Source organism: Thalassophryne amazonica, chromosome 13, assembly GCF_902500255.1.
Source record: "Thalassophryne amazonica chromosome 13, fThaAma1.1, whole genome shotgun sequence".
Classification (NCBI taxonomy): Eukaryota; Metazoa; Chordata; class Actinopteri; order Batrachoidiformes; family Batrachoididae; genus Thalassophryne; species Thalassophryne amazonica.
The window spans coordinates 51,012,331-51,039,492 of record NC_047115.1 but is presented as its reverse complement, the minus strand read 5'-3'; the positions used below and the strand labels follow the sequence as shown (position 1 = coordinate 51,039,492).

At 40.9% G+C, this 27,162-nt stretch overlaps 1 protein-coding gene and 1 pseudogene across 1 annotated transcript; one reads left to right on the top strand and one right to left on the bottom strand.

The window, feature by feature from the left end:
* Window positions 1–1,974: 1,974 nt before the first annotated feature.
* On the bottom strand, window positions 1,975–27,146 carry LOC117523433. Its single transcript, XM_034184966.1, has 5 exons — window positions 27,016–27,146; window positions 26,732–26,923; window positions 23,296–23,425; window positions 6,908–7,101; window positions 1,975–2,232 (listed from the first exon to the last, which is right to left on the bottom strand). The coding sequence occupies exons 2-5, from the start codon at window positions 26,869–26,871 to the stop codon at window positions 1,995–1,997; spliced, it is 702 nt and encodes a 233-aa protein (XP_034040857.1). The 5' UTR covers window positions 26,872–26,923; window positions 27,016–27,146; the 3' UTR covers window positions 1,975–1,994.
* LOC117524032 lies at window positions 22,089–22,207 on the top strand (annotated as a pseudogene).
* Window positions 27,147–27,162: the final 16 nt, after the last annotated feature.

The following is a 27,162-nucleotide window of genomic DNA, read 5'->3' as shown; positions in this document are numbered from 1 at the left end:
CAGAAAGAGTTACATTGTGTGTTTGTGGACTTAGAAAAAGCTTATGATAGGGTGCCAAGAGAAGAGTTGTGGCATTGTATGAGGCAGTCTGGAGTGGCAGAGAAGTATGTTAGGGTAGTGCAGGACATGTACAAGAATAGTGTGACAGCGGTGAGATGTGCAGTTGGAATGACAGACTCATTCAAGGTGGAGGTGGGATTACACCAAGGATCAGCTCTGAGTCCTTTCTTGTTTGCAGTGGTGATGGACAGGTTGACAGATGAGATCAGACAGGAGTCCCCATGGACTATGATGTTTGCAGATGACATTGTGATCTGTAGTGAGAGTAGAGAGCAAGTTGAGTCTAGTCTGGAGAAGTGGAGATATGCTTTGGAGAGAAGGGGAATGAAAGTCAGTAGAAGCAAGACTGAGTACATGTGTGTGAATGAGAGGGAGCCCAGTGGAATAGTGCAGTTACAAGGAGTAGAAGTGGTGAAAGTAGATGAGTTTAAATATTTGGGGTCAACTGTTCAAAGTAATGGAGAGTGTGGTAGAGAGGTGAAGAAGAGAGTGCAGGAGGGTGGAGTGGGTGGAGAAAGGTGGCAGAAGTGATTTGTGACCAAAGAATATCAGCAAGAGTGAAGGGGAAAGTTTACAAAACAGTAGTGAGACCATCTATGTTGTATGGTTTAGAGACAGTGGCACTAACAAAAAGACAGGAGGCAGAGCTGGAGGTGGCAGAGCTGAAGATGTTGAGATTCTCTTTGGGAGAGACAAGAATGGACAAGATTAGGAATGAACATATCAGAGGGACAGCTCAGGTGGGACGGTTTGGAGACAAAGTCAGAGAGGCGAGATTGAGATGGTTTGGACATGTGCAGAGGAGGGACCCAGGGTATATAGGGAGAAGGATGCTGAGGATGGAGCCACCAGGCAGGAGGAGAAGAGGGAGGCCAAAGAGGAGGTTCATGGATGTGCTGAGAGAGGACATGCAGGTGGTTGGTGTGACAGAGGAAGATACAGAGGACAGGGTGAGATGGAAACGATTGATCTGCTGTGGCGACCCCTAACGGGAACAGCCGAAAGACAAAGAAGAAGAAGAAGAAGAAGAATGATTTAGTACACAGGACTTGTGATGACATATTTCATTTCTAAAAGTAATTCATGTAAAATATTCATTTTTAAAACAATTTTTGGAATTTAAAATATGGCTCAGTGTTGAACTTGCTGACTTATAAGTTATTACCAGATGGAAAATTATGTAAGTTAACCGATATAATGGGCAAAAACAAAACTTCACACGTACACAAAAAGCACAACACTATTTCCACTTGAGATTCTTAACTAAAATTTGTTTTGCAGCAACTGACCTACAGTATGGAGGACAACTGATCAACATAATAAACACATCAAATAACTCAACAAAAAAGAAAATACATCTTTTGGTCTTTTCTCCATGGAGTAAGCAGGTTTTTGGTACTGCTTAAGTGGACTAAACAACACGTACAATCCAGCCCCCTATACCATGGCATGCACAAAAATGTATGATGGCCATCACAGGGTGATAGCTGGAGTCAGGTAGGGGTCAGAAATACTACAATTATATTGAAAAGTATACCACAGTATTACCACATTAAAGATTCCAAACAAGTATAGTTTGGGCTCTCTACGACTGAATGTTATGGGGTAAAAACAGCAAAAATGGTGACAAAAATGGTCAATTTCAGTTTCTACAGGGGTCAAAAGTTAAAGTTGCTCTAACACTAGTAACAACTGACTGTTGCGTTGACAGGGTTTTAAAAAGTAATGGTTTGCACCATCTGTCATAGTTAGCTGTCACATTACGGGGTAACATATGTCAAAGAATCCAACGGACACCGACCTTATTTGGCCTTTACTTTGCAGACCAAGTATTCAACGCACTCAAAACTGTTCCATTTATTAATCCTATTAGCTCAACCAATAGTTTTTACTGTTTGTACTGATTAGGTGAAAATTGACTACTGGCTCATGGACTACATCACCTTCCTCTGTGGAGGGGTTTCCTTGGTGACTACATCCATCCCTGGGCAGATACTTTGAATGGGATCAGGGTCAAAGCCATGGGGCAGGAGCAGAGGATCCCCATAAGAAGTGAAGGTGGGTGGGGGCTGACGCAGGACAACAATTTGAGCACAGGGAGCCTGGACCAGGAGGTCATTCAGCTCCTCCTCTGTGGAGCTGATCACAGGTACATCATTCACCTCCACCAGCCTAAAAAGGGGGGGAGAGAGAGAGAGAGACAAAGAAATGTCAATAACCGTATTTCCTGGACTATAAGTAGTGTGGGGCCCCAAATGACTTTGGGCCCCCGGTCTTCAGACTGGTACACCTGTGCATTAATCCAGCCCTGTTCTGGATAATGACTGACCCAATCATTACTTCATTTACAACTTAAGAAACACAGTGAAACCTGTGAAGTGTTTGAAAGAAATGCTTCTCTGTTAAAGAGGTGTGACAGTGACTTTAAACACTTATACATGTGTGCAGTTTAGCAGAAAAAGAGCTGTGCAGTCCTTTACAATTTATAACAACTGCCTTGCCTTAAAGTATAGAAATCGATGGAGGGAATATTGCATTTTAACAGAGAGGAGCATACAGATCACAGTGCGGTGTGTGAAAATTATTTATTTGTTTAAATTGCAGTCGTCGTAAGATTGCATAATCACACGGGCTCGACTGTAATGTGATTCATCTGGCAAACCTGTTTACTGTAATTATAATGACTAATTATTAGGCAGTTTTTGTGGTTGATGCACAGTGTATGATGCGTGTGGTGGGAGCAACAGCTTTGAGTAAGAATATCTTTAGCAATTCCTTCCAATGAATGAATAAATGAAACAAACCTGGGGCCCCCTCAGGCTGGAGGCCCTATGCAACTGTATATTTGGAGCATAAGGTGAAGCAACTCTCATGTGAACCCATTAAACCATCAGTCAACTCAGGGGAAATTAAAGTTATTCTACTAAAGTCCATCACGATACGTTGTGACATTTATTTGACAGCATCGGTTTGTGGTTTGTGGATCGTTTTTATGCTTAATTAGCAAACACAAAGGATATCAGAGGCGCTTCAGTCACATAAAATAATTAAAACAACTTTACAGAGAAACTCCCTTCACAAAAATGTATTAGCATTTGGAAGTGTCACAGCAACCTGTAATATTTTACTGTGTGTTCTAAAGGAAACTTTGCTGCATGTGATGAATGACTCTAGAAACAGCAAAGATCCATAACATCTGTAGTTTTGTCTCTGCAAACATCACCTCACTGAGCAGGATTGTATGTCTGTGTGGGCGTTTGGCACACATGCACACATGACTGGACCTCTTATAATGTAGTAAGTACTTAATTGTATGTAAGATCATTTATCACCTCCACACGCGCTGGAGTTAAAGTTTTACATTACAGTGTTGTCCTGTTTTGGCTCAGGTGTCTGATGAGTTTGTATGTCGACAAATATACAGCCATAAAAAAACCCTAGAGTAAGAAACCTCCACCAATACTAGTTTCCAATTCCACAAATTTTTACCTTGGAAAAAAATTGCAAGGTCAAAGTCCTGTTATAAGTAACTTTTCATAAGCTAGAAAATAATGTACAAATAATGAATGTTTATGAGTTCAATGGTACAAATATGTCATGAGGTAAAAGATGGAATGGATCATTCCAGCTTTCATCAAATTAAATATTTGTACCATTGAAATAATGAAAAACATTATTTGTTTTATATAATGGCTAAAATAGATGCTTGTCATTTGATATTATATTAATTTATAAACAAAAGAAATGGGACTTACATTTTGGTGTGGTGCTTTGACATCAACAGTCCAACACAAACTTTAAATAGGAGCCCAAAATTGTTCTCAGTAAACTTGGAAAAACAGTCTGTGATAAAAAAAAAGACTTTGTGTAGTTCCTCAGTCCAGTTAAAAATTGTGTCAGATATTTGTCCAGGTTTTCATCCTAACAGCTGTTCATGTCTCCAGATTGCCTATGGTGCAGTGGATTTGTTGTGTGTGTGTGTGTGTGTGTGTGTGTGTGTGTGTGTGTGTGTGTGTGTGTGTGTGTGTGTGTGTGTGTGTGTGTGTGTGTGTGTGTGTGTGTGTGTGTGTGTGTGTGTGTGTGTTAGAAGAATTAGCACCATCACTTAACTTGTTCAAATCGTCGGTCGTCATTAAAAAAAAACAAAAAAAAACTCTGCCATGTTTTGCTAAACGCCGCACCCAGTAGTGTGTGTGTGGGCGGGGTTCGCAACGTGCAATGGTACAAAATGTATGGAACCAATTTGCACGATAAATGGAACAAATAATCCATGTCACGTGACATACAAAGCACCAATGAAATGACAACGATCCACTCAACCATTATATAATACAAAAAATATAGATCAAAAGAGCTTTTCAGTGTTAGAATAAAATATCCATGAAATCTGCAATTCAGATTAGATGTGGATCAAACTTAGTCTATTCATTGAATAGACTAAGTTGACTGAACTAAATAGACTGTCAGCTGTCAGATGCTCTTTTCTCCTCCACTGTAGCACCACAGGGATGTGTTCTGTCTCTTTTATTTGTTTTATACACCAGTGACTGTCAGAGTAAATACATCAATCGTCACATTGTTAAATTTGCTGACGACTCTGTCATTGTGTCACTTTTAAATCAGGAAGACCTCGAGCATGGTCCAATTTTATCAGATTTTATTGACTGGTGCAACACATCCTTTTTAGATATCAATGTGACCAAAACCAAAGAAATGGTTATTAATTTTGGCAGGTCACTTTCTGTTCTCCCTCCAGCTCTCATAAATGACCAGTGTGTAGAGCGGGTCCAAGAGTACAAATACTTGGGGACCATCATTGATGATAAACTGTGCTTTGAGCCCCAAGTGGATGCAGTTTGTAAAAAAGCCAACCAGCGCATGTATTTTTTACAGAAGCTTAGGAACTTTCATGTGGACACTTCCTTTATGAAAATATTTTATTCATGTTTTATCAAATCTATTTTAACCTTTTCTTACATTTGTTGGTTTCACTGTTTATCCAGCAAGCAGCGAAATCATCTTATGGACATTGTGAAGGTGTGTTGTAAAATCACCAGAGGCTCACTTAATGATCTTAATGAAATTTTTAAGGTCAGATGTCTTAAAAAAGCTAAGGCTATTATAGCTGACCCTTCTCATCCTCTTTGGCATGAGTTTTCACTGCTCCCATCTGGCCGCCGTTATGTCGTCCCTCGGTGTAGAACTAACAGGTTTACAAAGTCCCTGATTCCAAATGCTATTCGCTGTCTCAATGCACATTTGTAAATGTTTTAGTTGTACTGTTGTTGTGTTTTTTGAGTTTGTAATTACTGCTGCAAACAAACTGCCCCACGGGGACAATAAAGGAACCTTGAACCTTAAAACCTTGAAAGTATCAGTTTGTACATCATTGCCACAAATGAGAGTGATTGGGGGACTTTTGATTGAGATATAATGCAAATTGTACACCAAATGGGCTTTTCAATATTAAATTCAAATGTCCAAAAATTCCACAGTCCTGATCAGATCCTTTGTCAGATGATAATGAGTGCCAGTCTGCACCTCTCATTCAAATATAAGAGTGATTGGGGCATGTTTGATTAAGATATAATGTAAAATATACATTAAATGTGGTTTACAATCTTCTTCTTTGTCTTTCGGCTGTTCCTGTTAGGGGTCGCCACAGCAGATCAATCGTTTCCATCTCACCCTGTCCTCTGTATCTTCCTCTGTCACACCAACCACCTGCATGTCCTCTCTCAGCACATCCATGAACCTCCTCTTTGGTCTCCCTCTTCTCCTCCTGCCTGGTGGATCCATCCTCAGCATCCTTCTCCCTATATACCCTGGGTCCCTCCTCTGCACATGTCCAAACCATCTCAATCTCACCTCTCTGACTTTGTCTCCAAACCGTCACACCTGAGCTGTCCCTCTGATATGTTCATTCCTAATCTTGTCCATTCTTGTCACTCCCAAAGAGAATCTCAACATCTTCAGCTCTGCCACCTCCAGCTCTGCCTCCTGTCTTTTTGTTAATGCTGCCGTCTCTAAGCCATACAACATAGCTGGTCTCACTACTGTCTTGTAAACTTTCCCCTTCACTCTTGCTGATATTCTTCTGTCACAAATCACTCCTGCCACCTTTCTCCACCCACTCCACCCTGCCTGCACACTCTTCTTCACCTCTCTACCACACTCTCCATTACTTTGAACAGTTGACCCCAAATATTTAAACTCATCTACTTTGTGGTTTACAATGTGGTTTACAATGTTAAATTCAAATGTCCACAAAATCCACAATCCGGATCAGAATTGGATAAAACATTGTCAGGCGATAGTGAGTGCCAGTCTGCACCTCACTTTCAAAAATGAGAGTGACTGAGGTACGTTTGATTAAGATCTAATGTAAAATATAAATTAAACGTTAAATGTAAATGGCTATAAAATCTGTAATCTAGATCAGATCTAGATCAAACTTTGTCAATCGATAAAGGATGCCATCCTACAGAAGGCTCTCAAATATGAAAGAAATTTGATCTATTTCGACAGTTATGAATTTTTGAAAATTCATTCAACATTAAAGATAGGAATTTTTGTAATTTTCCAAGATTTTTTTCCTGACATTGCCCCTTGACCTATAACCTTGATAATCGAATCACTTCTTCTCTATCAGGATATGAATCTTCCATACAAATTTCGTAACAATATATGAAAAACTGTGGGATCCAGGCTGTTCACAAACAAACAAACTGGGGTAATAACATAACATTATCCAACTTTGTTGGTGGAGGTAATGACTGGAATGTCTGTGGTGATGTAGAGCGGCTGTTCCTGATTTGACAGTATTTTGGGCATATTAGTACGATACCTGTCATCCACACAGAGGTGAGTTTGCTCCACCCGAACCACCACCAGACCGCTTCCCTCCCTGTGTTGACACGTGAAACCATAGTGACCGTCAGGCCTCACGCTCTCCTGTACGACCATCAGAACGGCGGGACACTGCGGTGTCACCAGCTGGCTCAGGCTTCCGATAGCCAAACCCTTTTTCTGAGCCCTCTCCTGTATGCAGAAATCATATGATCAACATGCACGCACATGCGCAGAGGCGAAAGCGGAGCCAGGCTTCAATACAACTGCTTTAGATTTTAAAGTATAACCTGCAAACGTGGGTTGAATTTCACATTTAAACAGAAGAACAACAGAAACAACCTGCATGTGACATAAAAAAAACTTTTAAAAGACTAATTTCATGCTGCCCGTTTTGGTGTAACATTAAAATGATAAATGTTTAAATAAAAATGTTACAGATTAAAACCATGGACCTGGCTTGTCCTCTTGTTGTGCTTGTCGGTTGGCCTGAGGAAGGAGGCGAGCTGATTTTGAAGGAGTTCTGTGTATACTTTGCATATTCTTTTGGGAACCAAGTAGAAATGAATAATGGAGGATATAACAGGTGTGATCTGCATCAGTTTACATACTAAACATTACTCCAAATTATAAATGTTGGACATTTGTTAATAACTTTAGGTAGAGGATGGAAAGTATGTTTTCATATTGAACAAACATAACTTTTGTGTGTTTCTGCGACAAACAAGGATTTTCCATTCTAGGCATCAGTCTGTTATGGTTAACCACCACAAGTACCCCTTGATTAACATGTTCACTATATATCACTTTGCAGTTACATGTTCATGTCGATTTCCCTTTGCTGGTCACATGTAAGTGAATGGGTAAGTGTGTGACTTAGTCAATCCCAGCTAGTCTGTGTGGACAATAACTCAAAAACAATCAATTCTGTCATCGGCTCACCAAATAAAATGACATACATTGAGAACAAACCCCACTGTGTTTCATTAACACTGATGTGTCAGATCAACTGCAAAATCAATGTTGTTTTGCCTATGTAATATCACATAGATGCTTCTGCCACCTAGTGGATGGTTAGTGGATGCTGGGAAAATTAGCAGAAATTATAAACAGCTGTAGTTGAACTCACGTTGTAGTTTGTTTACTCCTTACCGGCCAGCTAAGAAGCTAGCACGCGCGAGGAGAAATATGATGATGAACTTTCACTACGCAGGCACATTCAGGACCAAATATACAACAGGAAACTATTAAACCTCAGATAGAAGGTGTGGCTAGGGATGGTGCCAAGGTTTTTCATATGTACTGTAGATTAGTGATGCTCTGGAATGTTTTGAAATCTGTTCTGAACATTGTTCCAGAGTCTTTATCAAAAGGAAGACATGGCAAACTGTACTAAATGAGGCCTCAATACATTACCAACTGATTCACAACAAATCTCAATGGCAGATTGGCTATGTTACAACTTGCCAGCCAAAAGCTTAACCCTCCGGGGTCCAGGGTATAATTGGCCATTTTTGACATAATTCACCTTTAAAAACTGTTTACTTTGCCTTGTTTGGTGTCATTGTTTTCAGCACAACTTCACTGGTGTAACTTTACAGGTTTTCTTTCACTCTAACATGCTGTATTAACACATCTGAATAGAAGCAGCTTTTTATTTAGAAATTTTTTTTTTTTTTACTGTGAAAACCACAAACATGTTTAACAAACCAATATAACTTAGAATGCAAATATAAATTGTAAATTTCAAAAACAACATGTACAAATGTAGCAAACAACAAAGCTATATACAACTATTTACATTAAAATGCAGGAAATGCTTCAAGCATTTTTTGTACTATTGACAAAACAATAAGATGCCACACAGATTATTTGTGCCACTCAAAAAACTCAAAAAATTCATGTCCAACACAAGCTAGAATGAACACAGTCCTGATCCACAAGAGGAGTGTTATTCCTCTTGTTGTCCACCTGGAGGTAAGGTTGGCATTTTAGTCTGTCTTTGGTGGCATTTGGTAGCACAGGAGTGGAGCAAGCTCTACCCTGGCTCATTGCCTAACCTTGTGAACTTTGTGGCTGCCTCAGTCTTGTCTCCTTAGAGAATTCTAGGCAAATGGATCCACTATCAATCAATTCAATTCAATCAATTTTTTTTTTTATATAGCGCCAAATCACAACAAACAGTTGCCCCAAGGCGCTTTATATTGTAAGGCAAGGCCATACAATAATTATGTAAAACCCCAACGGTCAAAACGACCCCCTGTGAGCAAGCACTTGGCTACAGTGGGAAGGAAAAACTCCCTTTTAACAGGAAGAAACCTCCAGCAGAACCAGGCTCAGGGAGGGGCAGTCTTCTGCTGGGACTGGTTGGGGCTGAGTTAGAGAACCAGGAAAAAGACAAGCTGTGGAGGGGAGCAGAGATCGATCACTAATGATTAAATGCAGAGTGGTGCATACAGAGCAAAAAGAGAAAGAAACAGTGCATCATGGGAACCCCCCAGCAGTCTACGTCTATAGCAGCATAACTAAGGGATGGTTCAGGGTCACCTGATCCAGCCCTAACTATAAGCTTTAGCAAAAAGGAAAGTTTTAAGCCTAATCTTAAAAGTAGAGAGGGTGTCTGTCTCCCTGATCTGAATTGGGAGCTGGTTCCACAGGAGAGGAGCGTGAAAGCTGAAGGCTCTGCCTCCCATTCTACTCTTACAAACCCTAGGAACTACAAGTAAGCCTGCAGTCTGAGAGCGAAGCGCTCTATTGGGGTGATATGGTACTATGAGGTCCCTAAGATAAGATGGGACCTGATTATTCAAAACCTTATAAGTAAGAAGGAGAATTTTAAATTCTATTCTAGAATTAACAGGAAGCCAATGAAGAGAGGCCAATATGGGTGAGATATGCTCTCTCCTTCTAGTCCCCGTCAGTACTCTAGCTGCAGCATTTTGAATTAACTGAAGGCTTTTTAGGGAACTTTTAGGACAACCTGATAATAATGAATTACAATAGTCCAGCCTAGAGGAAATAAATGCATGAATTAGTTTTTCAGCATCACTCTGAGACAAGACCTTTCTAATTTTAGAGATATTGCGTAAATGCAAAAAAGCAGTCCTACATATTCGTTTAATATGCGCTTTGAATGACATATCCTGATCATATCCATATCCATATCAAAAATGACTCCAAGATTTCTCACAGTATTACTAGAGGTCAGGGTAATGCCATCCAGAGTAAGGATCTGGTTAGACACCATGTTTCTAAGATTTGTGGGGCCAAGTACAATAACTTCAGTTTTATCTGAGTTTAAAAGCAGGAAATTAGAGGTCATCCATGTCTTTATGTCTGTAAGACAATCCTGCAGTTTAGCTAATTGGTGTGTGTCCTCTGGCTTCATGGATAGATAAAGCTGGGTATCATCTGCGTAACAATGAAAATTTAAGCAATACCGTCTAATAATACTGCCTAAGGGAAGCATGTATAAAGTGAATAAAATTGGTCCTAGCACAGAACCTTGTGGAACTCCATAATTAACTTTAGTCTGTGAAGAAGATTCCCCATTTACATGAACAAATTGTAATCTATTAGACAAATATGATTCAAACCACCGCAGCGCAGTGCCTTTAATACCTATGGCATGCTCTAATCTCTGTAATAAAATTTTATGGTCAACAGTATCAAAAGCAGCACTGAGGTCTAACAGAACAAGCACAGAGATGAGTCCACTGTCCGAGGCCATAAGAAGATAATTTGTAACCTTCACTAATGCTGTTTCTGTACTATGATGAATTCTAAAACCTGACTGAAACTCTTCAAATAGACCATTCCTCTGCAGATGATCAGTTAGCTGTTTTACAACTACCCTTTCAAGAATTTTTGAAAGAAAAGGAAGGTTGGAGATTGGCCTATAATTAGCTAAGATAGCTGGGTCAAGTGATGGCTTTTTAAGTAATGGTTTAATTACTGACACCTTAAAAGCCTGTGGTACATAGCCAACTAACAAAGATAGATTGATCATATTTAAGATCAAAGCATTAAATAATGGTAGGGCTTCCTTGAGCAGCCTGGTAGGAATGGGGTCTAATAAACATGTTGACGGTTTGGATGAAGTAACTAATGAAAATAACTCAGACAGAACAATCGGAGAGAAAGAGTCTAACCAAATACCGGCATCACTGAAAGCAGCCAAAGATAACGATATGTCTTTGGGATGGTTATGAGTAATTTTTTCTCTAATAGTTAAAATTTTGTTAGCAAAGAAAGTCATGAAGTCGTTACTAGTTAAAGTTAATGGAATACTCAGCTCAATAGAGCTCTGACTCTTTGTCAGCCTGGCTACAGTGCTGAAAAGAAACCTGGGGTTGTTCTTATTTTCTTCAATTAGTGATGAGTAGAAAGATGTCCTAGCTTTACGGAGGGCTTTTTTATAGAGCAACAGACTCTTTTTCCAGGCTAAGTGAAGATCTTCTAAATTAGTGAGACGCCATTTCCTCTCCAACGTACGGGTTATCTGCTTTAAGCTACGAGTTTGTGAGTTATACCACGGAGTCAGGCACTTCTGATTTAAAGCTCTCTTTTTCAGAGGAGCTACAGCATCCAAAGTTGTCTTCAATGAGGATGTAAAACTATTGACGAGATACTCTATCTCACTTACAGAGTTTAGGTAGCTACTCTGCACTGTGTTGGTATATGGCATTAGAGAACATAAAGAAGGAATTATATCCTTAAACCTAGTTACAGCGCTTTCTGAAAGACTTCTAGTGTAATGAAACTTATTCCCCACTGCTGGGTAGTCCATCAGAGTAAATGTAAATGTTATTAAGAAATGATCAGACAGAAGGGAGTTTTCAGGGAATACTGTTAAGTCTTCAATTTCCATACCATAAGTCAGAACAAGATCTAAGATATGATTAAAGTGGTGGGTGGACTCATTTACATTTTGAGCAAAGCCAACAGAGTCTAATAATAGATTAAATGCAGTGTTGAGGCTGTCATTCTCAGCATCTGTGTGGATATTAAAATCGCCCACTATAATTATCTTATCTGAGCTAAGCACTAAGTCAGACAAAAGGTCTGAAAATTCACAGAGAAACTCACAGTAACGACCAGGTGGACGATAGATAATAACAAATAAAACTGGTTTTTGGGACTTCCAATTTGGATGGACAAGACTAAGAGTCAAGCTTTCAAATGAATTAAAGCTCTGTCTGGGTTTTTGATTAATTAATAAGCTGGAATGGAAGATTGCTGCTAATCCTCCGCCCCGGCCCGTGCTACGAGCATTCTGACAGTTAGTGTGACTCGGGGGTGTTGACTCATTTAAACTAACATATTCATCCTGCTGTAACCAGGTTTCTGTAAGGCAGAATAAATCAATATGTTGATCAATTATTATTTCATTTACCAACAGGGACTTAGAAGAGAGAGACCTAATGTTTAATAGACCACATTTAACTGTTTTAGTCTGTGGTGCAGTTGAAGGTGCTATATTATTTTTTCTTTTTGAATTTTTATGCTTAAATAGATTTTTGCTGGTTATGGTTACTATGAAAAAAGAAGCCTGAAATTTGACCTCACTTGGGCAAATCCAGAACCCGCCTGCACATGTTTGCCAAGACAGGTGTACATTAGAGTGAAGACTCATTAATATATACAAAAAATGATGTGCTATTTTGAACTTTCTACTTGCCTGTCTGGTTGTTAGTGTAGAACCTGACCATTATACAGAGTGTAAAACAATATTGTGACATTTGATGTCAGAAACTGATTTTTTTTTTTTAATGTGTCATCCATCTCATCTTGTTAATACAGTTGTGCAAAATACATGCTTGAAATGCCTGAGATTGCACGAAAATGCTCCCTAAATTTCAAACATAGATCCGCCCCTGAATGCTTCAAAGCAATGCAGTTGATTTTCCCCCTCTGTTGTTGAAACATATTAAAGCAGAATGAAATTAATAAAGATTGGACTTTTTTTTAATTTTATATTATAGGCTACAGTCAGTGCAGAGTCTGTATATGCACTAGCACGTTCTTGTCTTTAAAAAATCTTACACTCTTACACAATATTTTTTTTGTAACATATAACATTATCTTAGATATAGTCCCTGATAGCACCATGTGAAAGTCCATAAGACATGAACGTGATGGTGGGTCAATCCCAGACCACCAAGATGCAATGATTAGTTTTGGAAGAGATTCCAGCACATGTACCTTCCAGGGATCTGAACTAACTTGTGAGTCTGGTTGGTGAATTCCAGCATCCTCTTATGCAGCCTTTTGGTATACCATCCCCTCCCCCTCATGGTGTGTGAATGCCTTGCAGCAAGAGATACCGCCTTGCCTGGGTCAAGGGTCAAAGCTAGAGCTTCTTTCTCCTCAGACTAGCAGCCAGACAGGATATATCCATGGAAACGCAGTTGAAGCCCCTTGAGAATCATACTCTAATAATGTGCATCATTACCCCCTCAGTTTCAGTCTTGTATGCATGAACTTTTTTCTTCATATTCTTGTTTATCTACAAGCTCTGATCAAATCCTAATCTGCTTGGGCCAGACAGGATGCATTCCACTTAGCCTATACATACACACAAGACACAGCCAATGAAGTCTTAAAAGAGCGCAATCAATTTGTAGGTATATTAACTTAAAATAAGTATGCGTGAAATATGTTTTCTCCTCGAAATATAATGACATCTGCCAGGTTTACATTCTGAAAGCATTGACTGAAAAAATAGCACTGGGCAAGATGAACGATAGCATAAACATACCGTACACACCATGTGGTGGCAGTACCACAGTAACAACACAGACACAGTTAAAGCAAGCAGTGAAAAAATAGGACGTTTAGTCAAGTCTAAACATTTACTTGTGATTCATGACATGATTAAAAACTAAATGTGAATTGAAGATGTATTATATTTTACATTGATGTAAAACAACATACATGTCACATGTCTGCATTTTATAATTGTTTTATGCTTGGTAGATTGATTCAAATTACAATCCAAACAATTTATGGTTGAGAATGGACTGGAGGAGTTGTTTTGGATAGTGGTAATTCGTACTGGTATAATTTTGTTGCTCACCTAAGCCTATAAAATGTATATAAATTGTTGTTGGCAGTTTCCTCGCTTGTGAGGATAGTGGGAAGGCCTTTATTTTTTTTTTAATCTTTTTTGGTTTATTTTCTACAAGCCCTCTGGTGGCTGAAAAGTCCGATACGGGATGCACAAGACCTGTTACACTTGGGGCAAATGAACACTTGAGTAGGCTGGGCTTGTGCTGCTGCCCGCTCTTTCTGTCTTTGACGCTTCTGGCGTGAGGCCTCACTTCTTTCTGTCTCAAACTTCAGGCTGGCGGATTTGATGCTGGAACGCCAGCTGAGTCTATCTGTAGCTAGATGCTGCCATGACTGATGCTGAATGCCTGCAAGGGAGAGCTGTTTCTTCAGCTGGTCCTTATAGCGTTTTTTGGGGGCCCCTTGGTTTCGTCTCCCTTCCTTGAGCTCGCCAAAGAGAATTAATTTTGGCATGCGTGTATCATCCATCCTGGCTACATGACCTGCCCAACAAAGCTGTTGTTTGAGTATAATAGACTCCATGCTGGGCAATTTGGCTCTGGTAAGGATGTCCTCATTTGAGACGTAGTCCTGCCACTTGATCCCGAAGATGTTTCGGAGACAACGCTGATGAAAGCGTTCCAGTAATCTGATCTGCTGGCGATACAGAACCCAGGTTTCAGCTCCATACAGGAGGGTAGGGACCACAATGGCTCTGTAGACCTACACTTTTGTGGAAAGGTGCAGTGCATGATTCTGCCAGACTTTCTTTGAGAGTCGACCAAAAGAACTGCTGGCCTTGGCAAGGCGACTGTCTAGGTCCTTGGCAACAGATGCGTCGTTTGAGATAACACTACCGAGATACGTGAAGTGCTCTACTGCATTCAGGCTGGTACCCTCGATGTTGATTTGGGGTGGGGTATATGCTGTATGGGGGACCGGGTGATATAGCACTTCTGTCTTTCTCAGGCTGATGGTGAGGCCGAAGGCTCTTGCTGCTTCAGCAAAACAGTTGACAATGTGCTGCAAGGCTTGCTCCATATGGGCGATGAGGGGGCAGTCATCTGTGAAGAGCAGCTCCATGATTAGCTGTTCTGTGATCTTAGTGTGGGACAGAAGGTGCTGCAAGTTAAACAGACTTCCGTCGGTTCTGAAGTGGATATAGATGCCGTCTGTCAAGTCTTCTTTGGCCTCACGAAGCATCATGCTGAAGAAGATGGAGAACAGAGTGGGCGCGAGGATGCAACCTTGTTTGACGCCATTTGAGATGGGGAAGCTGCCGGACAGAGTCCCGTTGTACTTCACTTGTCCCATCTGGCCTTCATGCAGCTGGCGGATGATGCTGAGGAGCTTTGGAGGGCAGCCAAGGCGTGCAAGAATCTTCCACAAACCCTCACGGCTGACCGTGTCAAAAGCCTTGGTTATGTCTATGAAGGCTGCATAAAGGGCCATGTTCTGTTCTCTGCACTTCTGGATCTGTCTCAGGATGAAGATCATGTCGGTGGTTCCCCTGTTGGCCCGAAATCCGCACTGACTCTCGGGAGTATTTTCATGCGCTATGGTAGGGGTAAGCCTGTTCAGCAGCACTCGAGCCAAAATCTTACCTGCTATTGAGAGCAGAGTGATGCCCCGGTAATTAGAACAGTCGGACTTGTCGCCCTTGTTCTTGTACAGGGAGACAATGACCGTATCCCGAAGGTCATGTGGAACCACTTCCTTTTCCCAGCAACTGGAGAAGAGAATCTGAAGCTTGTCGAGGACTGCCTCACCTCCATTTTGGTACACCTCTGCTGGGATGCCATCTATGCCAGGAGACTTCCCTGGATTCAGCTGCGTGGTGGCCTTTCAGATCTCTTCAAGTGTTGGGGGGTCATCAAGTTCCCATTTCACCTCCACCTGGGGAATCGTCTCAATTGATGACTCTTGCACAGTGTGCTTGTCACTGAAGAGGTTTTCAAAGTGTTCTGACCAATGCTGCATAATGGTTTCCTTGTCCGTCAGAAGGGTGGAGTCGTCTGAGGAGCGCAGGGGTGCTTGCACTTGATGTGCTGGCCCATGGATGGTCTTAAGGGCTTCATAAAGGAGCGCATGTCTCCGGCATCAGCATGTTGTTGCATCTTCTCTGCAAAAGCTAGCCACCAGTCGTTCTGCAGTATGCGGAGCTTGCTTTGCAGTGTGGAGCAGGTATTTCTGTAAGCTGTCTTGGCAGAGTGGTCATCAGGTTTAGCTAAAAGAGTCTTGTGGCATGCATGTTTCTTTTCTAGTAGTTCCTGGATCTGTGCATCAGACTCATCAAACCAGTCTTTATTTTTCCTGGCTGAGAAGCCCACTACTTCTGCTGCCATCTCCTGAAGGATGGTCTTTAATCTCATCCACTGTTGTTCAGGGTCGTCAGGCAGGCCTTCTTCTCCACCCAGTCTCTCCTCTAGTTTGTCCTGGAACTCCATTTTTGTGTCTATGTCTTGCAGCTTGTGGACCTGTAGCTTCTTAAACTGTGGGCCTTTCTTCTTAGGAGGGGGCTTGAAAGTGAAAGCAATCTTGGAACGGACAAAGCGATGATCCGTATAGCAATCCGTGCTAGGCATCACCCTGGTATGTAGTACGTCTCTTCTATCACGCTGTCACGTCAGAACGTAGTCCAGAAGGTGCCAGTGTTTGGAGCGTGGGTGTCTCCAGGTTGCTTTGAATCTCTCTTTCTGTTGGAACTGGCTGTTGGTGATCGTCAAGTCATGTGCAGAGCAGAACTCCAGCAGCGGGCGGCCATTGTCATTACAGTTGCCTATGCCATGTTTCCCTAGCACGTCCTTCCATACATCAGAGTCGCGGCCCACTCTGGCGTTGAAATCTCCCATGATGAGGAGGTTGTCCTGGGTGTCGACGCACTGTAGAAGGTTGTGCAGATCGCTATAGAAAGCCTCCTTAACTCCGATGTCGGCCTGCATGTTTGGGGCATACACACCAACAATAGTGGCAAAATCCTTGTTGTTGATGGGGAGCCGGAGTGACATGAGTCGGTCAGAATGTCCAACTGGCAAACTGTGTAACCTATGTGCTATGGCGCTCTTAATCATGAACCCACTCCACAGTGGCACAGACAAGCTGAGACGGCTGTGGCGACCACCAGGCTGTAGGTTTACATCAGAGTGACCTTCTCCTAGCCTCTAGCTAAAGAACCTTCCTCGGAGGCATGGGGGCAGTAACCCAGGCTGGGGGTTTAACATCAGGGTTTTCATTCCCCTAGGTGGACCACCTTAACAGGGCTAATGAGTCCCATCTACCCACTGCTCGTGATGGCGGGAGCGCCTAGATCCCGTATAGGTCATGGACCTACCACTGCCATACTTGAATAAACAATATCTGTGTTGTAAAACAACAACAACAAAAACACAAAGCCAACCTAATCAAAACCAAAGTGAGTGCAGCTCCAGGAAAACCTACCTGAAACAATCTAAAACTGACTGAAAATAAATCTGACTCAATCTAAACCGAAAACAATTCATCTAGCACAATGTAACTATAGCTTGTAAGCTAACAAACGGAATATCAAATCAAATTTATTTATTTATTTATATAGCGCCAAGTCACAACAGTCGCCCCAAGGCGCTTTATATTGTAAGGCAAGAGCCATACAACAATTCTGTATATAACAATTAAGTATATAAATAATAAGAGCATAAAATACAGTGTAGCAGGATGAAGGTCCCGGGTCCTGATTGAAAAGACGTTCCCGCTAGCTTGGCAAATGGGGAATTCCCCTTTGGCTGACCTGGTAGAGGAATGTTCTTTAGTGCGAGCCATCTGGGTTTGATCCCACCGCCGTCCCGGCCACAAAGGTCCTACAGTCACAATCTGGCGTGACAAACAGGATATGGGTAGTCACAGAACATGCTTAAATGCACCTGTGACTTCGGGATGAAGTCAAAAATGGTGGGGAGATATGTAGCAGGGTGAAAGTCCTGGGTCATGATTGAAAAGATATTCCTGCTAGCTTGGCTAACGGGGAATTCCCCTTTGGCTGGCCTGGTAGAGGAATGGTCTTTAGTGTGAGCCGTCTGGGTTCGATCCCACTGCCGTCCCGGCCACAAAGGTCCTACGGTCACAACAGTAATTGTTTTGTATTACCTTATCAAAACCTGCAACTAATAAACAGATCTTATTAATGCCCTGATTCAGTTATGTACTCACACTTCAGTTAGCTTGGTGGTGGAATCCAAATGATTGTGGATTGTTTAGCGCTACTCTAGTTTTAGCCCTTGTAATCAAACGCTTTTTTTTTTGTTTCTAACCACTTGATTGTGGGCTTTTCCACTTTCATACAGAGCTTCCAATTGATGTCTTACAACAGCCATGTCTTCCTTGTTCTTGCTTGCAAGCTTTCGCACTTGCACAAGATCGTAGCTCCGCTCACGAAGTCTTAAAGCAAACAGACATGTGGATTGCGTTTACAAACACATATTGTACAACCAATACAGTTAAAAAAAAAAAGAAGACGACGTGAATAAGAGATACTAATCTTGTAAGTCGGAGTGGTTTCTCTATAAAACGTTTCTGGTAAAACAAAATGAACTGAGATAAGACATACAATAGGAAGTGACCGAGTACTGACATCAGAAAGGTCACTCATGAAAAAAAAACAAAATACAATGTAAGTTGAAGATGCACTTTGATCGGATTTCAGTGGGAAGCTCCCCATTACAACATTTACAAAGAGAATAATGAAGTTCACAGGAAACCGACAGGAACAATGGGGCGATTTGTTTCATCCAACATAAGAAATGAGTTTCAGACAACACAGATGCTCATGAGAAGAGATTCAATGTCACTGTATGTTGATGGGCGTTACTCCTCCTAAAGTTGGGGCTGAATGTGGACACCTTGGGCGCTCTGGTAGTACAGATCTTAACACGATCAGCCTCAGGGTAGGAAATGGAGATTTGAGTATTGGGAAGCGGTTTGACCAACAATAACAATGGAACACAACCACAACTAGAGAGACGCAATGTGTCGCTTCCTTAAACGCACAAATGGAAGGTTTTCTCAAAAATCAATCCATCCTCAAGACACATGAGGCTAAAGAGACGTTGAGACCTTAAGTCTTCCAATTTCCTCACTTTAACAGTCCTCTGAAGTTGTGACTGGTCCAAACTAAACTGTATTAAAATCATTTCCTCCATTTGTTTGTGTTCTCCTCCTTCTTCTTCTCTGGCCTTGTTGCTCTTTCCCCTCTCCGTCTCAGCTGTGTTATTGATGCTCTGTAGTTGCAATAGATCCTGGAGATTAGGCTGCCGATGATGAAATATTTCCTTATTGTCTGTAATACAGGGCAGCTTACGAGACCAAACAGAGGGCAGTCTGCTCCTTATTAAAGCTGCAACTCCATCAGTTCCCAGGCTGCTCCTCGGCTTTGACCTGTGTGTTAACTCTGATTAGGTCATATGATAAACATTAGTGCTGCTGCTTTCCCACAAACTCTGCACCCTAGAAAAGCGTGGCCCCGGGGCGGCAGTGTGACACAGAGCACCTTTCAAAGCTGAAGCCGCGTGTGTCCTTTCATGGCACCTCGTTAGGGCTTCTCCACCAGGATAAAAGAGCCACATTAAAAAGAAGTGGGCTCCTTCGGGGATAGATAGAGATAGTTTTACACATGCTGGCCCATTTCTGTGCTCCACTCTCCCAGTGGCTTTTGTCACACACATTCCATTGTTGGTATGGTCACAGGCTCTCAGATGTCAGTGCTCAACATCATTTTCTCTGGGAAAGCGGACGTTCATCCAAAAAGACTTCACTTAGCCTCACATACTCATTCTCACAACAGGACTAAATGCACAGCTTAATGAAACACGTCACACTGAATGGAGCATTGTGCTGTCACTCAGGAGAAAAGTGAGCAGGACATCATAGAAAGACAGTCAAGTAATGGCCTGCTGCTTCTGAATGCTTTACCCCCCAACCCCATATATATATATATATATATATATATATATATATATATACACATAGCCATAGGGAACCACAGGCTCTAGATTGGGTAGTGTTTAGAAAATAGGTAGCTGACATTTTTCAAGGGTGGTAATAAATTAAGCAAGGCTTGTATAATGAGTTGAAATGGCATGTTAGTCCACAATGTTAGGAATAATATTTTTGGATCATCAAAAGTAATGCGCTCAACCGCCATGGCCTGTATGCACACTCACCACACAAGACTCTATTGCTAAAGAAAAAACATTTTGACGCTCATTTAAAGTTTGCTACACAGCATTTAGAAATACTGGGAGAATATAGTCTGGTCAGATGAGAGAAAACTGAATTCTTTGGAAAAGATAATACTAGTCTATGAGCCAGTCATCAATGTTGACCTTATCGGTACCACTTAAGGTGACAAAATGACACTTACACTCCAGCCTCAGTGTACCATGGCCTACACAAAAATGTATGATAACCATAACATGTTTCAATCATGTTGAAAAAACCAAGGGACTCCCGTTATAATTTGAGAGGAATTTTATTTTTTTTACAAATTAAGGATCCGAACTACTGCAAAAAGTCATTGTGTTTCTGTTAAAGGTGTTAACATCTGGAACAACTGTCCTGACAATTTTAAAGTACTTGGTACTTTAGTAGGCTTTAAAAGGCATTACAAGAATAACAAAATTGCTTGCTATAGTCGAAGACTTAGGTCTATTGATAAGTTCTTACTTTTGGGTTTGTGTGTTGTGTGCCAGTGTTTCTCTGGTTGCATTTTGTAAATTTGAGTTCATTGACTAACTTTGCACGTTTTTTTCTTTTTGGAATTGTCATCTGTGTGTGTGTATGTATATATATATATATATATATATATATATATATATATATATATATATATATATATATATATATATATATACACACAGTGGGGTAAAAAATATTTAGTCAGTCCCTGATTGTTCTCCAACTTAGAAAGATGAGAGAAGTCTGTAATTTTCATCATAGGTACACTTCAACTATGAGAGACAAAATGAGAAAAAAAAAATCCAGGAAATCACATCGTAGGATTTTTAAAGAATTTATTTGTAAATTATGGTGAAAAATAAGTATTTGGTCAATAACAAACAACCACGATTTCTGGCTCTCACAGACCTGTAACTTCTTCTTTAAGAAGCTCTTCTGTCCTCCACCTGTTACCTGTATTAATGGCACCTGTTGGAACTCCTTATCTGTATAAAAGACACCTGTCCACAGCCTCAAACAGTCGGACTCCAAACTCAACCATAGCCAAGACTAAAGAGCTGTCAAAAGACACCAGGAAGACAACTGTAGATGCGCACCAGGCTGGGAAGAGTAAATCTACAATAGTCAAGCAGGTTGGTGTGAATAAATCAACTGTGGGAGCAATTGTAAGAAAATGGAATACATACAAGACCATTGATAATCTCCCTCGATCTGAAGCTCCATGGAAGATGTCATCCCGTGGGGTCAAAATGATCATGAGAATGGTGAACAAAAATCCCAGAACTACACAGAGGGACCTGATGAATGACGTACAGAGAGCTAAGATCAAAATGATCCAGAAGAGGATTGGGAGAATATTATGTGATCCGATGAAACCAAATAGAACATTTTGGTAAAAACTCAACTCGTCGTGTTTGGAGGAAGAAGAATGCTGAGTTGCTTGGGGGCTGTTTTTCTGCAAAGGGGACAGGACAACTGATCTGTGTTAAGGGAAGAATGAATGTGGCCATGTATCGTGTGATTTTAAGCCAAAACCTCCTTCCATCAGTGAGCGCAGTGAAGATGCAACATGGCTGGGTCTCCCAGCATGACAATGATCCAAAACACACCGCTCGGACAACGAAGGAGTGGCTCCGTAAAAAAGCATTTCAAGGTCCTGGAGTGGCTGAGCCAGTCACCAGACCTCAACCCCATAGAAAAATTGTTGAGGGAGTTGAAAGTCCGTGTTGCCCAGTGACAGCCCCAAAACATCACTGCTCTAGAGGAGATCTGCATGGAGGAATGGGCCAAAATACCAGCTACAGTGCGTGCAAACCTGGTGAAGACTTACAGGAAAAGTTTGACCTCTGTCATTACCAAGACAGATTATGTTCCAAAGTATTGAGTTGAACTTTTGTTATTGACCAAATACTTATTTTCTACCATGCAGCCGATCTGCGCTGTGTAAGCCTGATCCCGTCAGATCTCAGAATCTAAGCAGTGTAGGACCTGGTTAGTACTTGAATGGGAGACCTCTTTGGAACACCAGCGGCTGTGTGTGTTTCTCCAGGTAACACTGGAGTTGCGTCAGGAAGGGCATCCAAATATCATTGTGGATCTGGTTGTATCCGCTGTGGTGACCCCAAACACAAAACGGGAGCAGCTGAATGGACAACAACAACTTATTTTCCACCATAATTTACAAATAAATTGTTAAAAATCTTTAAAAAAATGGTGACATGTTCAAAACATATTTTACCTGCTACATAATACACACACACACACACCCACACACACACACACACACACACACACACACACACACACACACACACACACACACACACACACTATCCATCAAATATGTCTATAGACACACGCAGACCGGAGGACTTCACAATGACAGAATCACTCTGCAGGAAGCTGTTTTGAGAAAACAACTGGTTCTGACATTTACAAATATGATAATTTATGGTGTTGTGGATTTTGAAATAAACTGTGCCAAGTTGTTGTTAATATGTCAACATATTGTGCATACAAAGATCACATCAGAATGTGATGTTGTGATGTTTGCTCTGTGTGTGTTAAAATGTAACACATTTATTCCCGTTTGTCTTAAGAGAGAAGAAATCACAGCAGATGGCTACCCACCTGACTCTGGTCTGATTGAGATTTCTACCTGTAAAATCAAAAAGCATTTAGGAAGTTTTTCCTTTAGCAATGTCATCAGTATGGTTGTTCACGGGCTGTATATGTTGTATACTTTACTTGTATATCGCACTTTGATGTGACTTATGATTTGGCACTGTATTGATAAACTGTAGTGAATTAGAAGTGAATGTATCACGGTGGCTTGGTGGTTAACACTTTTGCTCCCAACACTTGTGGCTGTTGGTGTGAGTGCAAGTGTGAACTGAGTTTGTTTCACTGGTGTCCAACCCAAGCCCAACCCCAAAGGAGGGTCATAAGTGAATGAATAAAGTGAAAGATTTGAAATGTTATCCAAGGAACAAAACAAAAGAAGACTGACTGACATTTGTTGTAACCTGTTTCACAGGATGTGGCCATAAAATGCATGAATGGAGCTCCAACACTGACGTTAAATCCAATGGAAGCTGTCTGCAATCACTACTTATACTCGTTCGTAACCTTGTTGTAGCTTTTCTTGTAAAGCATTCTGGGGTAAGCCATTTGTCGGTTAAGATGCACAACAGAGATTTCCTTCTTAAACACCTGGCAGTTCTGCGTCATCTTTTCCAACAGACGGACCTCCAGAGGCCTGGATCATAGGACAGCGTTATGTACGTATACTCACTCTTACAATCCCTAACAGCTTCAAGGTGTTTTAGAAATATCACACAATAAAGCATGCTTGGTAACTACAGTACAAACACTGTTTATACGATTCACAGTTTCACACTAAAAGCATTTTATGTGCGTTCACTCTGTTAACTTTTTTGTGAATTTCAGAAAACTTAAGCAAACATATGAAACTCTTTGGTTTTGTTAGACTAAGTGATGCTTATCAATGTGTGGTTTTTATGTTGCAGTCAATTTCTGCTGCAACTGAACATGGAGATTTCATAAATCTCCATTATTATTATTATTATTATTATTATTATTATTATTATTATTATTAGGTGAAACAAATCTACCAAAACATTTATCAGTTTGTCTAATTGTAGAGTTTTATCACCTCTGCCAGTGAAGTTTTCACCCGTTTATTTGTCTGTCTGTACTGTTTCTGAACAGCCTGTAACCCACAATATTTCATATATCATTATGAAATTTTTACAGAGGATTCATATCCTGATAGGCAAGAACTGATTCAATTTTCAAGGTCATAGGTCAACGGTCAAAGTCAGGAAAACTCTCGGAAAATAGGAAAAATCCCTATCCTTTAACATTGAATGAATTTTCAAAAATTCATACCTCTGTCAAGAAAGATCAAATTTCTTTCATATTTGACGGTGTTATGTAGGGTGGGACCTTTTATCGACTGACAAAATGTGGGTCAGATCTGATCAAGATTACAGATATTACAGCCATTTAATTTTAACATTGAAAGCCCCATTTAATGTACACTCAACAAAAATATAAACGCAACACTTTTGGTTTTGCTCCCATTTTATATGAGATGAACTCAAAGATCTAAAACTTTTTCCACATACACAATATCACCATTTCCCTCAAATATTGTTCACAAACCAGTCTAAATCTGTGATAGTGAGCACTTCTTTGCTGAGATAATCCATCCCACCTCACAGGTGTGCCATATCAAGATGCTGATTAGACACCATGATTAGTGCACAGGTGTGCCTTAGACTGCCCACAATAAAAGGCCACTCTGAAAGGTGCAGTTTTATCACACAGCACAATGCCACAGATGTCGCAAGATTTGAGGGAGCGTGCAATTGGCATGCTGACAGCAGGAATGTCAACCAGAGCTGTTGCTTGTGTATTGAATGTTCATGTCTCTACCATAGAGCCGTCTCCAAAGGTTGTTTCAGAGAATTTGGCAGTAATCCACCAGCCTCACAACCGCAGACCACGTGTAACCACACCAGCCCAGGACCTCCACATCCAGCATGTTCACCTCCACGATCGTCTGAGACCAGCCACTCCGGACAGCTGCTGAAACAATTGGTTTGCATAACCAAAGAATTTCTGCACAAACTGTCAGAAACCCGTCTCAGGGAAGCTCATCTGCATGCTCGTCGTCCTCATCGGGGTCTCGATCTGACTCCACTTGGGTCGTTGTAACCGACTTGAGTTGGCAAATGCTCACATTCACTGGCGTTTGGCACATTGGAGAGGTGTTCTCTTCACGGATGATGCGAAGGAGATGTGTTGCACTGCATGAGGCAATGGTGTCACACCAGATACTGACTGGTATCCCGCCCCCAGTACAACAAAACTGCACCTTCAGAGTGGCCTTTATTGTGGGCAGTCTAAGGCACACCTGTGCACTAATCATGGTCTAATCAGCATCTTGATATGGCACACCTGTGAGGTGGGATGGATTATCTCAGCAAAGGAGAGTGCTCACTATCACAGATTTAGACTGGTTTGTGAACAATATTGAGGGAAATGGTGATGTGTTGTGATGTGGAAAAAGTTTTAGATCTTTGAGTTCATCTCATACAAAATGGTGAGCAAAACCAAAAGTGTTGCGTTATATTTTTGTTGAGTGTATATTTCACAATATATGTTAATCAACATGCCCCAACACTCTCATATTTGAAAGTGAGGTGCAAACTGGTACTCACTATCACCTGACAAAATCTGATCCGCATCTGATCTGTGTTGCGGATTTAGCGGATATTTGATTTTAACATTGAAACCCTTTTGATCTTATTTTGTATCTTATTTTAGCTTATGAAAGGCCACTTCTACAGGACGTTGAGTCTTGAAATTTTTTCAAAGGTAAAATGTGCGGGAATGGAAACATAGTGTTGGTGGAGGTTTGTTCCTCTACGAGCGCGGGTTACTCTTACTTATCTTAATGTATTATTTTAGCTCTATCATTAATTAGTATGTATACGGGCACAGTTCAAACACTAATGCTTTACACTGTTTTTAACCATTAAAAAAAAACAACAGTGCAGTTGCTTAGAATAAATTTTCTGTTAACAATTAAAATATGTAAAAGCCTCCCTCCTTAACAGGCAAAATATTGTAAATTTTACAGTCTTAATCCCCTGTAATTTGCTATAGATTGTAAAATAAGGACCAATGGGGTACAGGCAGAGCTTCGAAGCAGGGATATTCTGCCTTAGTCAGCCAAATACAATGAAAATGTAATGAACTGCATAATCCATTTTATCCTACTGATATTTAGCTTCCTCAATCCTAAACAGTCCAAATACATGAAAATTTGGGTGAATTAAACAACTTTAAATTCATCTTACATTCAATTTAAAGTTGTGTTTGTGTCTATATGTGGTTCTGCGGACTGTCCAGGGTATACCCCGCCTGACTGCTGGAATAGGCTTTAGCACCCCATGACACTTAATTGAAATAAGCAACTATAGAAAATGAATGAATGAAGTCTGATCAGACATGATTTTACACAGTAAAAATATGATAATCTGGCAGTATGATGTACAATTTAGTTGCTATTCAGAATAGTTCCTGTTGTGTGACAGCACAGTGGCACAAACAGTAAGCGTGCTTGTTTTCAAAGCATAATGTCCCAGGTTCAAGGCTACCAGAGTCATGGTGATTATTTACTTTAAAAAGAACTAGGATTCACACGTGAAACTGTGACCCTGCTTGCAGTTTGGACCAAACCATGACATCTCCAGCCTCTATGCTCTAACACTGGAGATACAGTATGAACATGGTCTTCTATGAGATTGACTCACTTTTGGAGACAGCCTCAAGTGGCCATTCAAGAACTACAACATTAGGCTCTTGTGCATTGGCTTCATTTTTCATCACTCAGGTTGCTGACTGGGAAAAAATCACTGGAGCTGTTTTGGTTCTGGTCACAATTTTCATGAAAGCTGACACTGCAGACCTTCTGACTTGCATTCTTACCCTTGCTGAATAAGCTACTGATCAACAGACACATTCCACCTACTTCATCTTGACATCAGAAGTGCTGGTGTCTCTTAGAGTATAAAGGTCCTGCCTCTTGTCCTTCAGTCTGCTTTTAACCACATCGAGCTTCTGCTTGAGATCAGCAGAGGTGCAACCCTCCACGTCCACCTCTAGATCCATGTTCTTTAACTGACCCACAGAAGGCTACCAAGTCATGATGGAGCTCTTGTACCTGCGATTGAAAAGACGTCAGCTGTGACTGTGTTCAGTAACAGATGAATCATCTGGACTTAGCACAGATGTAGTTTGAACAGAGATGTCGACCTGAAGGATGACATTTTGTAGTGAGTCCACTTGTTGGTTCAGTTTCCTGATCCGCTCCTCTTTGTCGGCTGGCTCTCTTGAACATTTGGCTTCCGTTAGAGTCATTTTTATTAGGTGAAGTATTAGTCTTTGTTTTTTCCTGTAATC

Bases quoted from the DNA above. Each gene is read 5' to 3' on its own strand.
- LOC117523433 (XM_034184966.1), bottom strand. From the start codon at position 26,871: ATGGATCTAGAGGTGGACGTGGAGGGTTGCACCTCTGCTGATCTCAAG. The intron at 23,426-26,731 runs GTAGGTGGAATG...CCTATGATCCAG, and splicing joins ACTTCTGATGTCAAGATGAA to GCCTCTGGAGGTCCGTCTGT. The intron at 7,102-23,295 runs GTTACGAACGAG...TTCTGCATACAG, and splicing joins ACAAGAAAAGCTACAACAAG to GAGAGGGCTCAGAAAAAGGG.